Raw genomic sequence first — 18449 nt, 5'->3', positions numbered from 1 at the left:
CAATCTATACCTTCAGAAAATCACCCCATTCTATGGTCTTTGTATTATAGCACAAGATCCTTTTGGGCTCTCCTTTTTGTCACTTTAGCTGAACTGCAGGAGGGTGACAAGCACAACAGGGACATCTGTGGCAATTTTATGTGTGTGTACGTGTATGTCTAAGTATGTGCAAGGACATGCTGATAAAAGTGCTTAGTATAGAGCTATTGTATTAGCATGAAGATGCATTATTTTTCCAAGCTAGTCATGAAACTTTATGAACTGTAACCGAGGTTTTTTTTTTCTTACCCTCTGATATAAATTTATTTACTTTTCTTTTTCCTTTTTTATTTTTTTCCTTTTTTTTCCCCTTACAATACTGCTCTCTTATACCCTCTGCACCCAAGTAAACTGCTCCCTCCAAATAAATCCCCTTTGCGTTCTCTTTTCATCTTCCTTGCTGACTATCTAAACAACAGACCTTTCAGCAACTTGCCCTCCATCGTACGTGATGTTCATGAGAATCCTTATAGCCATTACAGTCATGACTCTTTGTACTATAAGATGAGCATCAAGGGTGGTGTGATTCAAGAGTAGTGTCCGGCTTTTATCCATTTAAAATTAGACAGAATCATTAGTGCTGGCAGGTGACCTGCGAAATACATCTCAGATGAATGTATTCATGTCCCTGGAACTAGTGCTGCTTTTCCTTCTTTCAGTGAACTTCTGTAGGAGCTTGCTTCCTTCACACCAGCCAGAACAGGGCACTGAGGGAAGGGAGATTAACAGGAGAGAAATAGAAGCTTTTCCCAGTAGCTTTTTCTATCATTCCGACAAACAGTTGTCTCTCGCCAATGCAGTAGGAATCACATCCTCACTGACATTTCCTTATTTCTTTGCAATAGCTATGAAGGTGTTAGACAAAATCTCTGTAGTCTATTGCATGCTGGAGGCAGGTCTTGCTAGTGAGATTTATAAGACCAAAAACTAGACCCTATGTCTTAACTGAGTTCTTTCTAAAAAGCAGCTGTAATTTGGTCTTTGCAATACCTTAAGAAAACCCCAGTCTGCTATTAGAAAAGCTTAAGTTTTGTAAGCCCAAAGAAGACACGCTGTTTGTACCTGTCAGTTGCATACTGTCTATATCCTCTTCACAGAATCATAGACTGATAGAATGGTTTGGGTTGGAAGGGACCTTTAAGATCATCTAGTTCCAATCCCCTTGCTATAGGCAGGGACACCTCCCTCTAGACCAGGTTGCTCAAAGCCCCATCCAGCCTGGCACTGAGCATCTTCATGTAGGGAGCATCCACAACTTCTCTGGGCATCTGACCGCAAATTCTCAACCATCAGTGCTGGGAGAGATTCACTCCGAGATATATGGTTCACTTCATTTGGGGTGCCAGAGCCTAAAACACTGATAATAAGTACTGTTTCTTTGGGCTACATCATGATTTCCTCATTAGGGGAAAAATTAGAGTTAAATTCACAAAGCTAGTTTCAGGCCTACTGGGAGCTGAGACTGCTAGGGAGAGAAGTAACACCTCCACAGATGTTGGCCAGTAGTTACACTATGAAGGAAGTGCCTGAAGATGGCTTTCTCTTCTCATTGATTGTAAACAGAATTAAAGTTAATAGACAAAATCGACAGTCTCGATTTAGTTCCTACTGCCCCGTGGTGTTTATAAATTGGGATGAACAAAAAATAACAACAGCAACAACAACAATAATAACAAAGAAGAACAACAAGAGACAAAACAGCATTCCATTCTGTCTTAGAGGCATTCTGAGCAAAAACCACTATTTCACATTTGCTAGGTTGGGTTTTGTTTTCTGATTTAATTTTTGCTAAGTGGGGCTGACGTGTAATGATTTTATGATCAAGTATTTTTCAGCAAGTTTCCTGGTTCACTGCAGGGCATTCACATGAATAAACAAGCAACATTTCCTAGGATGACTGAATCCATTTTTTGCAATGAAAACAGGTGTTTGCTAATGATAATTAACACTGCCAGAAATTCAGATTTGTATAAGAAGGCAAATAAGTTAGAGAGTTGACTGAAGATAATTAAGATAGTGTAAATGTTTTTGTTAATATTAAGTTAGTCATTTTATCAATGATATTCTTGCCGTATAATTGCTTAACCAAGGAAAATTCTTGCTGTTCCTCTGATTTCTCTATCTCTGTGCATCCAAAACTCTTCTCTTGAATGCAGAGGTCATAGGACAGCCCAAGCTATGCATTTGTGTTTTACCCATATGGGGAAGACTGTGAGACTTCTTAATCCATAAGTTTTATCTCAACTAACTTTCATTGTTCCAAGCAAACTTCGTGAGCTTTTCAAAATGATAAATGCAGCCACACCTCTTTGATGTCAAAAGGTTCTTCCTATAGAATGTAAACACAAGATCTACACCATCTCTGACTTTTCTCATTTTGTATTTACATCATAAATTCTCTCCCACATTCAGGCCATTTGTGGGATGTTAGCAAAAGTACATAATAGGGTTCTTCATATAGCTGTAAAGAAATCCTATTTTATATGTATATATCTACACACACATACACATGTAGGTTGCTCTGAAAGTAATGCCTCCAATTTATTTCCATGGAAACTACAACAGATACAAAGAGCACTATAACACTATACGATAGAGCAAATTTGCAGCTACGAAATACTATTTTTTCAACATATTCACCAGCATTAGCTATGCATTCTTGCCAGCAATAAATAAGAGCCTTCATGCCGCGCTCATAAAGATCTGCAGTAGCAGAGGTGACCCACTGTAGCTGTTGCCATCACTGAAATTCACAACCCACCACCTCACTGTGCTCACATCCACTGTTTGGTCCCCATAAACATTAAGCAAGCATCAATGAAAGTCAATAGGTGCCATTTTTTCTACACAGAGGAATTCAATTCCACACCTTCATACGCACTTCCATGTCAGACACTATCTTGTCAGACTGCCCCTCTGCTGCCATCTGTCACTCAGAAACAAAATTAAATGAAATATTGCTGGGAAGGTTCAACCTTTACTGCCATACCGTGAATATCCTCCTCTGACATTGTTGACAAACATAATAAAATGGGAGGTATTACTTTTGGGGCAGCCCCTGTGTGTGATTATTTATATATATGCCCATTCTTATTTTGACATTGAACTTGATCTCTCTTTAAGTCTGCAGCTTTCCAGGGTTGAGCACAGCATCCATAGCCCAGAAGTCACTGAAGAGTACTATATTCTATCAAAGAAAACCTCAGATAACTTTTTAATTTTCCTTCAAATACTCTTGTAGCAGTAGCATTTTAAATGGTTATGTCATCAAGGGAGATCACAGGGAGATCTGTGTTTTAGGTGAAGCCTTAGTACTGACCTGCTATGAATATTCAGTCAAAAATAGTCCAGATATTTGCGGTTCTGGTTGATTTCCCATCACCATTCATTTTTTTGTGTAAGTAAGTGAAATGGGCTCCAGACTTTGGTCAAGAATGCATAAAATGATAATAGTTGCATTTAATTTACTTAAAGTAGCTAGTCCTGTCTTCCAATCCCCTAAGATATAAATAAATAAATAAATAAAATTAGATCTTCTGAAACAGTATTGAGTAGAGTGAGAAAAATTTTTGAAAAGACTGTCCTTTCAGGGAGTTCTCTGGAGAACTGTCACTATAACTTGATTTACCATTGAATGTTTTCTAAAAGTCTCAGCCAAAGATGATAAGGTTTACTGATATAAAATCTGACAATTCGGTAGACAAAGGTAGGTCGGTAGGATTTTTAGGCATTAAAGGTAGTGCTAGTAAATAATGTCAATGAAATGCTTTGTATTTGCAAATTAATGTCTCCTTCTAGTTAAGTGTGGCCCAGTATTTCAGGAAACAGAATAATCAGATTTCACTACTGGACTTGTCTAATAAAAATAGAGTTTTATGTCAGAAGTAAATTTTGACCATTTAAAATGATTTTTAATGGTCCTCTGTTGGTCTATATTATTAATGTTCTTTGATGACTGAAGGCAGATTGATATTGGCCTTATTCACAAGGTCAGTTTTTAACGTTTGTCTCAACATGGGTTGATAAAATTCCTAATAATATTTGCTGGTTTTCATAGAATCATAGAATCATAGAATTTCTCAGGTTGGAAAGGACCTTCAAGATCATCAAGTCCAACCTCAACCTAACCATACTGCTCTAACAACCCGCCGCTAAATCATGTCTCCAAGCACCACATCCAAATGGTTTTTAAACACATTCAGGGAAGGTGACTCAACCACCTCCCTGGGGAGCCTGTTGCAGTGCTTAACAACCCTTTCTGGAAAGAAGTTTTTCCTGGTATCCAACATAAACCTCCCCTGGTGCAACTTGAGGCCATTTCCCCTTGTCCTGTCACCTGTCACCACTGAGAAGAGACCAGACCTGCTCTCACTGCAATCACCTTTCAGGTATTTGAAGAGAGCAATGAGGTCTCCCCTCAGTCTCCTCTTCCCCAGACTAAAAAGCCCCAGTTCCTTTAGTCACTCCTCGTAGGGCATATTCTCCAAGCCCTTCATAAGCCTTGTTGCCCTTCTTTGGACCTGCTCCAGCACCTCCATGTCCTTTCTGTACTGGGGTGCCCAAAACTGAACACAGTACTCAAGGTGAGGCCTTGCCAATGCCGAGTACAGGGCCAGGATGACTTCCCTAGTCCTGCTCACCACACCATTCCTGATACAAGCCAGGATGCCATTGGCCTTCTTGGCCACCTGGGCACACTGCTGGCTCATATTCAACCGACTGTTCATCAGCACACCAAGGTCCCTTTCTGTCAGGCAGCTTTCCAGCCACTCCTCCCCAAGCCTGTAGGGTTGCCTGGGGTTGTTGTGACCAAAGTGCAGGACCCAACACTTGGCCCTGTTGAAACTCATATGGTTTACCTTGGCCCATTGATGCAGTCTATCCAGGTTCCTCTGTAATGCCTTTCTACTCTCTGGCAGATCAACACTCCTTCCCAACTTGGTGTCGTCTGCAAACTTACTGAGGGTTTTGTCTTGCAAGAGCTCTGTCTCCTGCATCAACCAACTACAGTCTGATATAAATACAGTCTGATTAATATATATATATAATTGTTTAACTTGTCACAAATAAGTAACAGAAAGCATAGTATACTACAGAGTATCAGACGCTGAAAGTTAAAATTGTTAGACCTGTTATGTAAACAACGTAAATATTTAGAAAATTTATTACTGTTCTCTAATAAACAGGGACTGTAATTTCTCCTAATTTCTTAGGGTTTCCCCTTTCTGCTCATCACTCTCTGGGATAAGGGATGTGTGCTTTGACTTACTTGCTGTCTCTCCAGCCATTCAGTAAACACTGAATTAAAAAAATGGAATAAAAAAGGTAGTCAGTGTCCAGATGTATGCATGAGTCATATTTCTATAATGAACATAACTAAAGTTTCGACCCAGTGAACAGTCTGAGGGACTTTTAAGGGTGAAGTCGTTTCGAGGTGTATGTTGTATTTTACTTCATTTTCCACTAGAGGGCAAAGCTCACTGCCATTGATTCTTTAGATCATTTAAAATATGTTATAAAAATGCTCTTGACAATGGATAGGACACGTTGGTGAATGGAGTTGCTAATTTTCACCTGCAGTTTCAACCCCAAAATTACCCTTTGCAAGAATTTGCTCGGAAATGAGGTTTTAGGAAAGAAAAAAACACAGTAGTGTGATCACATTTCTGCTTCTTATATTAGAGAAACTAGCGGTGGTGAGCTCCTAAAATAAATATAATTTTTTTTTTTTTTGTCTCAGGGCATAAGAAAATGGCAGCTGTCTATCTGAAATGCTTTACTGAAAGGACACTGGGCTGTTCTTTAGGCATCTTAGATCCAGAACCACGCTATTCTTGTTTGAAGACCCACCAGCTACCTGAATCTTCATAGCTGATGGAATTCCACAAATAAAACTGAAACACAGACCTGAAAAGATTTCTATGCTCCTTGGTCTTGACAAGCCACACTTTTGAGGTGGTTGTTGCAGGACAAACTGTTATAAGCGGCAGTAGATGACCGTGTCTTTTTCTCTTTACTCAGCAGATCAGTTAAAACAAACAGGAGTCCTGCTTCAGTTTCTTCTGAAATAAAATAATTGAATGAGTTGAACTTCTTATATTAGAAAAGCCCATTTTCAGTAAAATAAAAAAGCTCTGAAAGGTGGACTAGACTGCAACTATTGTAGTGAAGGAGTGTCTGAGGTAACACTTCGCTCTGTGGTTGATTCCAAAGCTTGATTCTGAGGGGAATCCCCCCAGTTTTTATCTGATGACTGTGTAGGATGGAAGAGCTCAGCTGTCAGCACAAGCTCCGTGGTACTCCCTGGGGATCCTGAGAGGCAGCAGTCTTCTTCTCTTGAGGGAGGAAATAGCCTCTGCCACTTGTACTGCTCTCCTGGTTAGAAGGCACTCTTCAGGGATGTATGGCCACTGCATATACCTGGTGTGCCAAGGGAGCCTGATTTTCTCTCATCCTGAGTCATCTCGGCATAATCAGCTAATCTAGGCATCTTCTGTACAGAAGGGCTGCAAGGAATCAGGACAGCATGTGGCCTGATAAAAGTACTTTCATTTCAGAGGTGTCAATTCCTTTGTTGATCCTCCTCCTGCCAGCTACCACTGAGTCATTTACTCCGTTAAGGGAAAGGACATTTCTTTTCTGTCCATCAGATCAGTTGCAGAATCTCAGAAGCACATAGAGGCACAATTAATGTAAATATCTGTCAGGGCAGAGAGCATTATTTTTTGGGAAACGTGTATTCATTTTGAAAGTAGAAGGCAATGAACTGTCCAAGTGAAAAGGCAGAGATAGGGTGGGGGTGCAGCTATGCAGCTGGGGCTGTCTGTCAGTCCCCCTTGACTTTCAAACTGCATTTTCTGTTTCTGTCAGCATGGGCTGAGAATGTAATTCAGGTTTGCCTCTCTGGAAATCTTCCCGTCAGTTAAATATATAGCAGCACTGTCTTGAAAATGGATTGGAGGGACTGGATTTTTGAAAGAGGAAGTGTTAAAAAATGACCATTTTCATACCTTATCAGACACAGAAGAAGAGGTTACAGGACCAATCTTGCAGAGAACACATTTCCATTAGTGTCTGAGTTTAGACTCAAGCCATTTTCATTTGTTTTTCTGGACCTAGAGTTTTCTTGAAATCACTAAATGTTGTCTTGTTGGAAGGGCAGCCTTCCGTAATCAGTTGCAGGTCTGAAGGCCTAAGCAAAGCAAAATATTTAAAGAGAATCTTTATTATTTTTTTAAATGAGATCAGTGGTGTTTACCTCACAATCCAATCTCCTCCTCACTGGAGTTTGATTAATAGCTGCATAGTGGGAATTGACATTCTGTGAATGCAGCAGCCTTTCGGGGTTGCCATGGAAAAGCTCTTTTCTCCCAGACATCATCCCAGATGCTTTTATTTCCAGAAGAGACTTTCTTTCTCTCTTCTGAACTTTGATATTTAAATGCTGAATTTCTACATCTGTCCTTGTGTAGGTGTATCGTGATTGATCAGCTTTCTGTTATCTGTGATCCAGAACAATTGGTTTAGTCTAGAAAAAAAAAAAAAAAAAGAGGAAAACAAGCCGGGTAATTAGTTCCGTGCTATAAATTGGATCTCCTAGCTGAAAAAATATTGATGCTTAATAATGTTTTGTGCCCTCTGTATGTGTCCTTTGTATAGTCTTTTTTTCCATTCCTTGGGCTTGGAGAGTTATTTTAATCCTATCACACTTAGGTAACGTTTCTATTACTTTGGACTCAGTTTGATAATGCCCACAGGAAATATCCTTAGAGCTCTCTCTCAGCATATCTTCAAAGAAACGCATTTATCTTAAAGCACTTTAGAAATATCTTAACTTGGTAATCAATTGCTTTCTTTGAAGCCATCAAATGATCAACAGAACAGGAAGGGAGCTCAGGCTAAATGAGAGACACAGCAACATGCTCTTAACACAGAGATGTCTTAAGTCTTGCTCTGCATGGAAAGAGCTCTGCTACCTGCTTGTATAGAGACAGCTCTTCTGAAGGTAAAAAGGAATTGATTGCTGTGTCCCTCCTTTTGGCCCGGGCAGTTAGGCAATTTTGAGAGCCTTGCTGTCTTTATTTGCACTAGGAGAAGCTGCTAAAGGTAGAAGCCTGGCATTTTTTCAGAGCAATTCTATCCATTCAGAAAACAGTCACACAAAGCACTGTTTTTTCAAACACAGTAGGATCAGACCCCTACAGACCTTGAAATCAAAATGTGCATGGTGAATGCTGTGCCCAGAATTGTCCAGGTTTCTTCTTGAAACACAATTAGAGCTGTTTCTGATGCCTCCTCCCTTTATATGGGCTGTCTTTGATGGGATAGCCCAAAGTAGTCTCAAACACCAGAAAGTGCTTTAAAATGCTTTGTCTTCATTCTTAGAAGTCCCTACATAATTTAAATCCTGAGCTTGGTTTTATGCCTGATCTTCTAGGATGATTTTGCACAGTGGATTTCAGGCAGACATTTTTAACACATACAACAATATCAAATGTCACAGAAAATCTGGCCCTAGCTAAGTAAACCCTCTCTGAGATATCTTTATTTTTGCCCTCTCTGTCATCAATTTAACACATCTTAGGACAACAACCAAAGGAAATACAGCAGCTGAAATACTACAGCGCTCCTAATATCTTCTTCTAATTCCTCTATTGGTTTGTGAAGACAATTCTTTGACATGCCCCATGGTGGTGGGTGCAAACTTGCCATAGCTTAGAGGCTGCTGCTGCTGCCGGGAACTTAATCCACAGGCTGGATTTGGGCTGGATACAGTACATTTCCATGGGAATTTGAAACTGGAGAAAAAGGAAATGATAAATCTCTATTAATAGTTTGGCAAATGGGAGCTGCAACCTAGGGCTGTAACTTTTCTTGTAACATAGTAATAAACACAAAAGTCAATACTATAAGAACAGAGGCAAAAATGTGTGAAAAAATTCAAACAAGATTTGGTGAGCAGGTGACCTATGTGAGAAACAATGATAGAATGATAGAATCACCAAGGTTGGAAAAGATCTCCAAGAGCATCCAGTCCAACTGTCCACCTACCACCAATATTTTCCCACTAAACTATGTTCCTTAGTACAAATCCAAATGTTTCTTGAACACCTCCAGGGATGGTGACTCAACCACCTCCCTGGGCAGCCTGTTCCAGTGCCTAACCACTCTTTTTGAGAAGGTATTTTTTCTAAAATCCAGCCTGAATTTCCCCCGGTGCAATTCAAGACCATTCCCTATTTGTTAGTTATGTGGGAGAAGAGGCCCACTACGAACTTCTTTCAGGCAGTTGTACAGTTGTGCTCCTCATAAGACTTGTGCTCCAGAGTACCACAGCTTCGTTGTCCTTCTCTAGAAGTGCTCCAGGGTCTCAGTGTCTTTCTTGTAGTGAGAGGCCCACAGCTGAACATAGTACTTGAGGTGCAGCCTCACCAGAGCTGAGTACAGAGGGACAATCACTTCCCTACTCCTGCTGGCAACACTATTTCTGATGCACACCAGGATGCCATTGGCCTTCTTGGCCACCTGGGCACACTGCTGGCTCATGCTCAGCCAAACATCAACCAACATCCCCAGGTCTGTTTCTTCCACACCATTTTCCAGCCACTCTGCCCCAAACCTGTAGTGCTGCCGGGGGTTGTTGTGGCCAGAGTGGAGGACCCGGCATAATTGTATGCTTTTTATCAAAGGCAGTGAAAAAACAGTCAAAAAGCATATGGATTGAAACACATCGACTGAAGGATGAAAATTATAATGAATGGAAGCTACCTCAAAATACCCAGAGCTATAGAGAAAACGGTATCTTAGAACTCAGTGAACACAAATGTTTCTAGAGAATTTCCTGCTGCTTTTTAAGACTGTAAATAACTCTTCTGAGTCATCAAGGGAAAGTAAGCATTGAAAGCTGATGAACCTTTGGAAACTCTAAATTTCAAAGGAAAAGTTGATGCAATTAGAACTCACTTAACTTTTATTGTAGATATTAGTATAGTACATGTTCTGTAAAATAGCCTTAATTAACTCCACTTCTAGTTATGTTAAAAAAAATATAATACTGTTAGTTCTGTTGAAATTTCAAGAATGTGCTTACAGCTTGATTAAAAAAGAGTATTATTTGCCTATGTTTCAGAAATGCTATGATCGTCAAGGCATTACTGTGGAGTTTATAGTTTATTTTGGGAAAGTGTTTTGAACTTTGATGAAGAGGTCATATAAACTGTAAATTATTGTACTAACTTTTTCCAGTGTCAATGGTGGCTGTCTTTTTAGTAGATAGACAGAATATTAATACAAATTTTATTATATTACTTGACAGTTATACATATATACTCATGAAGATTGATGATTCAGTTAAAATTTGGGTCATGGATTTAAAGCATCTAAGGTCAAAAACGAGGTCAGTGCAACTTTGCTGCACTGAAAACTTACAAAGGAAACAGGTCTTATTCAGTCATGCTTCTGATCTGGGAAGAAAATTCGTGAGAGGAAAATCAGCTCTGAAAATTAAAATCATTTCATTTCATGCTTTTGCCTGGAATTTGAAAGTAATAAGGTTTAAAGTTCTTGGGCATTTCTGAGTCAACGAACAATGACCTTCTTGGAGGGAAGCATCCACCTCTTCAAAGCAATGACTCAGTTTCTGTCAGTTCATAAATAGATCACAGTCAATAGGCCAAGAAAATTTCAAACGCTTATGATGCTGAAAATTCTGAAGCATTTTTTTGCTTTCTGATACAGATGAAAATTTGAAAGTGTTGAAATACTCCTAAAATCAAAGTGCACCATTTGGATTGCCTGAACTAATCCAAAGCAGATAGTACTAATCTGTGTCATTAGAAGACGTTTTCTACCCTGCTGCATCACTTCATTTCTTGTGTAAGTTTGAATTCTTGTGTCTTGAGTCTTCCATTCAGGTTTGTTATCCTGCTTGGCCATCAGCTCCAATCAAACACTTCAGCGAGATTATCCTCGTGACAAAGTACAGAACTCAGTTAGCTCACAGATAATGACTCTTCCTATAGTTTCCACAAAGTGCACTGACAGTGAAATTGCACTTTAATATTTTACAGAAGTGATCAGAAAAGAAACATTTAGGTGCCTTATCTTCTTATCTTTGAACATTCAATTTTTTTTATTTTCTAAGTGAGAATTGGAGTGAACGTGAGAAATAGAAGTGCTTGTTGGTGTTTTTATTTTCTTCTTTCAGAAAGCTGTACTCTTCTATTTTTCTGTTGCTAATATTTTTTTCATAAAAAAAAAAAAATTGGCAGAAAATTTTCAGTCAATTCCCACTTGGACTAGCCTTGCATGAGAAGTCAAACCAGGCCTCAGAAAGGTTAGCCCAGGGGAAATTAAGTCTGTGTGCATCTTCACCTGTACCCTACCCATTCCACTTCTGAAATAAGGAATCTCTTCCACAAAACCTTGCAACTCCAGCAGCCTCTAACTATGCTAATAAAAATTTTTCCATTGCACTTTGCTTTGGTGGCACTCCAAAGCTCTATCCTGTGAGAACGATTTGCATTTCCTCTCATGCAGAGATGGCAGATGCAAAAGAATAGGTTACTTAACTGACTGAATCTTTGAAAGTGATTTTATAGCGTGTTTTTTTCAGAAAGACACTATACACAATAATTATAAATTGTCTATTTCCATCATTTATTTTCTCTCTCTTTAGTTGAAGGTAGTCCTTGCACTGCAAATGTACCATTTCTTGGTACCATAGTTTTCATGCATTTCTATGCAGAAAAGGTGGTCATCCATGAAAAAGTTTTATAAAAACAGTTTGTTTGTTCTGCCTGTGTAAGCAAGCATTTTCAGTCTTTGAACTAGTGAGAAATTAGTAATTTTTCCTGTTGAGAAGGAATTTTACCCTATATTTTACAAGAGTGTTGACAACCTAGTTTGTTGTCAAAGTAGATTAAAGACACAGGAAAGAATGGTATTTTGAGTTTTGAAAGAATGGTATATATGTTCTACGGTTACTATATTTGAAACATTCTTATTTCTTATGTACATTTAGGCATAAACTGGAACACAGGAAGTTCCATATGAACATGAGACAAAACTTTTTTACAGTGAAGGTGACAGAGCACTGGAACAGGCTGCCCGGAGAGGCAGTGGAGTCTCTTTCTCTGGAGATATTCAAAATCTACCTGGACCCTTTCCCGTGTAGCCTACTGTAGGCAGCCTGCTTTAGCAGACAGATGGACTAGATGATCTCCAGAGGTCCCCTTCCAACTCTTTTGATTCTACAATCACCTCTTACTGGTTCCAAAGAGTTTCAAACCTGTTTCTCAATTACTAAAGGTTGCAGATCCTCTTGAGAGTGACTTAGATTTGTAAAAAAGGTCTTACACTGAAAACAATTAAGAGGACTTTATATTCGTTTAGAGGCTGCTGTGATTCATAATACAATAAGGGTAAATTGACCTTTTAAAGGCAAATATGTCTTGCTGATTACTCTACAGAGCTACATGAACAAAGGTCTAACTAAGATGTTACGTAACTACCTCTTTTCTAAGCCTTAGCTGAGTCTGTTTTGGCCAGATGGATAATTTCCCCTTGAACCTACACACTGCAAATACTTATATATTGTCAGGATATTCTAATCTCTTCAGTACAATTTTCACAACCACAACTACAGATTTGTCTAGTTTATTCTTTCACTGTCCTTAGAAGTAATTCACCAGAGACTGAGTGAGGCTTGGAAAAAATAATAATAATAAATTCACTTTAAAAGAGTATTGCAGAATTTTATAACTGGCAAAAGAATCAATAATAGAAATTATAAAAGCAATATTGTCATCCTCCTCCATAAACATATGTAATCCTTATAAATTTGTGGAAAAAAATAGGGCTTCTTGCCAGCTGCTTTGTCCCAGGAATGGAAAACTGCCAGTAACAGAACATGCTGAGGTTTCATGCAGACAGCACTCCAGTAAAAAGTACATAGTCCAAATTTCATTCTCACTTTATATCTTGTGGACGTGGGCACATTCCTCCATGGCAGGGATGAGAGTCACATGATATCTAGTAAGGAATGCCTAATTCTGCCGCCTTCTGCCTACTTTGCATTTTTGGACCTTTTAAGCTGTTTTTGTGGTATTCCGTTGTTGATAGCTCATCTTTGCAGAGAAATGACCTTCAAATTCTGAAGATAATTTTGGTGTGCAAGTTGTTTTTTGCTCTGTAAGTTCTACTATGAGCCAGGTGCAAGGCTGAGTTCAGTCTGTTAGGCTGCATGTCCTGTTAGTGCCCTCTGAACACCTTGGGCTGACCAGCATGCAGAGAGGATATATTATTATATATCCCATCTTGCAGAGGTTAAAACTTATCTCTCTTTCTTCCAGAAGAACCAGGTCCTTACACACATTGCTGCAGAAAGCAAATGCTCTTGTTTTTTATCCTACCTGTTGGGCTGGTGCAGTATGCACTCAAGGACACAAAAATTATATTTGCAAGGAAAAATCACAGAGGAAGGGATAAGACTGAAGCCTCTTAGTCAAACTCTGTGAGGACAGGCATGGGGCCTGTTCCACAGCAAGGCTTACACATTTCAGGTTACACTGACACTTGATGGAAATAAGACAGGAATTGGCCTTTAGTTTGTAAAAATGAAGTTACCCAGGCCAAGACACTCATCTCCTTTGCCGCTGGCAGAGGCAGAAATACCGCCCAACTCCCTTCTTTTTAGGGACCTGCAAGACTAAGCGTTATTCCAGCAAAAGGAATGTAGTACTTCTCTTATGCACTCCATATTTGCTCAAGTACTACTTAGAGTCTGTAATCTATCTAGATGTGATTTTTAGACCTTAAGTCACGGCAAATGGCACATCAGATTTTCAGAAATCTGAATAATAGAATGTATGCACTCTTCTATGATAACTCCTTGGGGTTTTTCTGTGACAGAAGACTTCTGAAAGCACAATTCAGAAAACTGTATATTACTCAGTTTTTCTGTAAGTCTTACTCCTGTATTAACTTTTCTTTCCATCATCAATTAGGGAAGTCCTTCATGACCTTCTACTTGTTTTCCTTCAGTTAAGCATCTCCAAAGTAATCAATGTTAAGACTGCCTGTCCAGAAAATATAGATGATTTTCCTTCTCTGCGGGGACTGTTATAAATGTTGGATTTCTAGTTTGAAAAGAAGGTGCTATCAAAATAAAAGAAGCAAACGTACATCTTGGGCAAAAATGGATGACTATAGGTCAGGTCTAAGGAGGGACATGAGACCTCATACTCAAGAAACAAAGTAAGGCAGAATTAGGACTTGGAGAGGCATTTTAGGTGAATATAGTTGGCAATGAGTCCTAGCAAGAAAAGCCAGGACAAGAAACACAATAGAACTCCATTTTTCATTGATTGGCTGAATGTGCAACTTGAGAAAAAGAGTTGCTGTATTCTCAGTTCACTAACTGACTTGGGAGGTTTTCTTTCTTGCAATAAGTGGACATCTCAGAGGGCTTAGCTGCACATCAGAAAGTAAGCAGAAAGTGATCAATATCTTCTGTCTTCTTTTTGTGATTAGCTCTTTTTACTTTTCCTGGAATACAGGATACTCTTGTGAGACAATATGTAATTCATCACAGGGTTCATTTAATTGAAATAAGCTTATGAAGACACTGCAAGTGCAGCTAGAATACTGTACCTGTGTTATTGTCATGGATTGCACAGACTCAGTAGCTGCAGCATGCAGGGTTTGGAAATGGGAATTCTCTCTCCCACATAGGCTGTTACGTATCTCCTGTGTTTGTTGTAAGAGCTGCACCGCAGCAGTAGAGTGCCTTAGTGGCTGTGCTGGCTGAAGTCACAAGTCATGTCTGTGGCATGGGAGGGAGGTTGCTGCCGAGAAAGTCAAGTCTCTTTACTCCTTTAACCCTCTGTTGTCTAAAATTGTTCCCTTGCCTATAAATTCAATCGGCTTATTACCTGAAGTTATTCACTTGCCTTTCCAGTTGGAAAAAAAAAAAAAAGTCAAATGCTTCAAAACTGCTGCTGTTGTTGTAAGAGTTGGCTCCTGCTATCACTGAAAATGAAGCAGGGAAAATTTTCAAAAGGGGAGAGCAATAAATAGCAAATCCATAATGTAATTATAAACGGAGTAAATTTCATTTCAGTGTCTCACTTTCCTTACAGTGACATTTTGGCAGATCAGCTTCTTAAATAGCTCTGTTTCAAAATTAATTTTCCTGGGGCAAGACCAGCATATTTTTTTAAAGAGCACATCATATGATAAGTTAAGTTACTATTAGCTCTAAATACCAAAACAAAGTAGAGCTTTTGATAGAATGAAAATTGTAAGGTTGTTTCTACATTATATTTCCACAATTCTAAAATACCATAACCCCGATATTTTCAATGTCTTTTGCTCTGAAGAAGATGTTTAGGTTGATGCATATGAAAACCTCAGTAACTTGCGACCTTAATGTTGCCTATATAAGCTCTATCTTATCTATTTACCTATATTCTTTTTAAACCTTATTGAAATTTATATCATTCGTTGTTTGAGTGACATCCATCAAAGTTTATTACACTCAAAACACTGGGAAATCATAAATTCCTTTCTGCACATGCTAATTAGTGTTACATAGAGTTTTATTTTTTTTATTTAAATGTTTGCATGATTTATGTTTATGAAATTTAAGACCAAATGGAGGTCTTTTGAAGCTAATTTGACAGATATTCAAAGTAATGGAAATACGACTGCAGTTTTAAATAACATTATGTGCATTATCTCATACTGAATGTATTATAAGGCAGATGCTCTTGCTGTGATTTTGTCTTGAGATACTTTTTCAAAGTGGAAAGTAATTTATCCCTCCTTTACAGTTATGGGAAGATAATACAACAGAGAACAAGCCATACAGGGATTTTCATACAGACATGGAGTAGTAAGGATACAGCTCCTGTTGAACATTGCTGCATTGATATTTGAATGACTGAGGATACTAGCTTTCATTATTAAACCTTTGTGATAGATAGAAATTAAACTGATAACTGTTGGGTTTTTTTCCTGTTTTTAACCTCATGCTCTCTTCAACCTGTGACATCTTGCTCAGCAGCCCGGTCATCCCATAGTGCCTATTCCAGAAAATGAAACACTCAGCTCTAAGGAGGTAATCAGTTGACATCTAATAGCTTTATGCATTTGCATGCTGGCTTTGTCTTTTATTTGTGTAGCATGTGTATGAGACAATGAGCAAAAATGTACTGAGCTCCTGATCAGCTTTTGTCCAGTGTATGGGCTACATAAGCATTAATTGTTCTTGGTGATTAATGAAGAAAAAAGAAAAAAGAGTTGTTTTGGAAATTATACTGTCTGTGTGAATTTGGAGTAACACTAATATTTACACTTCAGGTTTCTGGTATGTGCTACTGGGATGCTAGCAAGTGGAATTTGTTAAATTATGCAGTAAAACCATTTCCCAATTTGCAGTCACTGGTATTGATTCTGTTCTAAATATCAGATGCAACAACTCCCAGGAGCACTTGGACAATAAGTTGTTGAGAACTTTGTAAAGGACTGTCAAAAAAAACATCAGACAGCATGCAGAGAGATGGTTTGCCCAGCATCAGCATTCAGTACCAGTTTTATTTTCCTTTGAGGAAAGACACAAATCTTGAAGTCTAAACTCAGTGGTGGATTCCTTACTTCTTTCACATCTCTAAGCTCAATGTAAATTACATGTGTAATTTGATTAACTATTGTATTCTTTACTGCAGGCTTTAAACTGTAATAGAACATCCATTTTTAAAAGAAATTTTCAACTGTTTTAGAAATGTACGTAAAATGCATAACTTACTACCAATAATAACACTATAAGTTCAGCTATGACAGGGGAATTTTTGCTACTGAGACCTCTTTTTGTTACTGAGAACATTCTCATAATTATTTCACAAGTTTTTAGATGGTTTTAACAATATAAAAAGAAATGATAATTTTATTTTTGCAACACATTTATTTTTCCTTTCTTATTTTAAAACAAGATTCTAATCTTGTTAAAAGCAGCAAAATGAGCATTTAAAAAAAAAAAGAAATAGGCATTTACCAATAATTACTATAAAATATGTGACTTTCTTATAAATGTGGAGAGAGTTTTGAGGGCAAGACCCTCACATGTTGGAGGCAAAATGGAGTCAGGCACATGTTGATTGACTTCTCAGTTTGTTGACAGAGCCTGTCTATATATCCTTACAGTGCATCTTGAGTTCCACTGTAAAAAGATTAAGAAATAGAAAATGAAAGGAGAAGAAAGTTAAGCATCTCACTAGGTGGATCGTTACACTGCTGTTCAGCATCAGGAGAATGTAAGGGATGAACACAGCACAGCCTCTTATTTTCATGTGCACTCCTGGCCTCTCTGGCTACTCCTTGGTTCTCTCAAGGAGTTACTATGGTTTATAGTGTAGATCATTCCAAAGTAAGCGCAAGGATGCCTTCACAAAACAAAGTTAGACAATTAACAGCTTGCTCAGTTTCTCAGATGATAGGTGCTTTTTTAATTTTAACTTTTATTTTTTCTTTGCCTGTGAAGTTTTTGATAGGAACCTCCCCTGACTCAAGCAACTGTTTGTGCTGATATTGCGCTTTATGTATTTATGCAACACACAAGGCTCCACCTAACTTGATATATCCTTTATTAACAGTGAAGTTATGTTTAGATGTAGAACTGGTGAGGAAAAGTTCTGTCAAGTGATAAGGCCAACGTTATTTGTACTGCTGCACTAAAATCTGCATTTCTCTGTCTCTGCCCTCACCAACCCTTTTTTCTTTATCTAAAATTACTTGTAAGATCATACTGAACTTCTTTTTCCACAGTGTTACTCCTTCAGAGCTAAAAAAGTTCTGTGAGAAAGTCAGTGTGATTTATGTATTTCCAGAAAAAGAACAGATGGTCACATGTGCAGTGAAACATAAACATTTCCTTGACCTTTCGGAAGGATGAGAGGGGGAAGAAGAGACTTTGCTACTTTCTACTTAATAATTCACATTGTTTTCCACAAAGTGAAGTATTCACCACAGGGAAAAAAAAAAAAAAAAAAAAAAAAGTTGTCTTTGTATGCTATTCTTCATGTAGCATCAGCTTCATTATATAAAAACAAAACGAATCAAGTCTGTCACTTTCCTGTGAAAGCAGGAAAACAAATGAATGAACATTTCCTCCCTGTAAAATCCTCCTCTACACCCTATGCTTTTTAGTTGGAGGACATCTGAAGGATATGCCTGTAAAAACTAATCAAGAGATAGGATAGTAATTTCTAGTACTTACAATGTTCATTTAACCTAGTGTTTGCTCACATCATGGTGTGTGACTGAGATTGCAATTACTCTCAGAATTATACTGAGTCAGAATATTTAGAGAGAACATATGGCATATGTCCCTGTAGAGTCATAAAAAGCCATTG

At 38.3% G+C, this 18449-nt stretch overlaps 1 protein-coding gene across 1 annotated transcript in view; it reads left to right on the top strand.

The window, feature by feature from the left end:
* Positions 1 to 18449, top strand: part of MLIP (muscular LMNA interacting protein) — a 104935-nt gene that overhangs the window by 81236 nt on the left and 5250 nt on the right. Inside the window, exon 11 of the mRNA XM_021392017.1 lies at positions 16103 to 16159. Within this exon, the coding sequence (XP_021247692.1) occupies positions 16103 to 16159 (57 nt within the window). The remainder of the gene's footprint in view (positions 1 to 16102; positions 16160 to 18449) is intronic.

This window comes from Numida meleagris, chromosome 3 (assembly GCF_002078875.1).
Source record: "Numida meleagris isolate 19003 breed g44 Domestic line chromosome 3, NumMel1.0, whole genome shotgun sequence".
Lineage (NCBI taxonomy): Eukaryota > Metazoa > Chordata > Aves > Galliformes > Numididae > Numida > Numida meleagris.
This window is presented reverse-complemented; position numbering and strand designations above follow the sequence as displayed.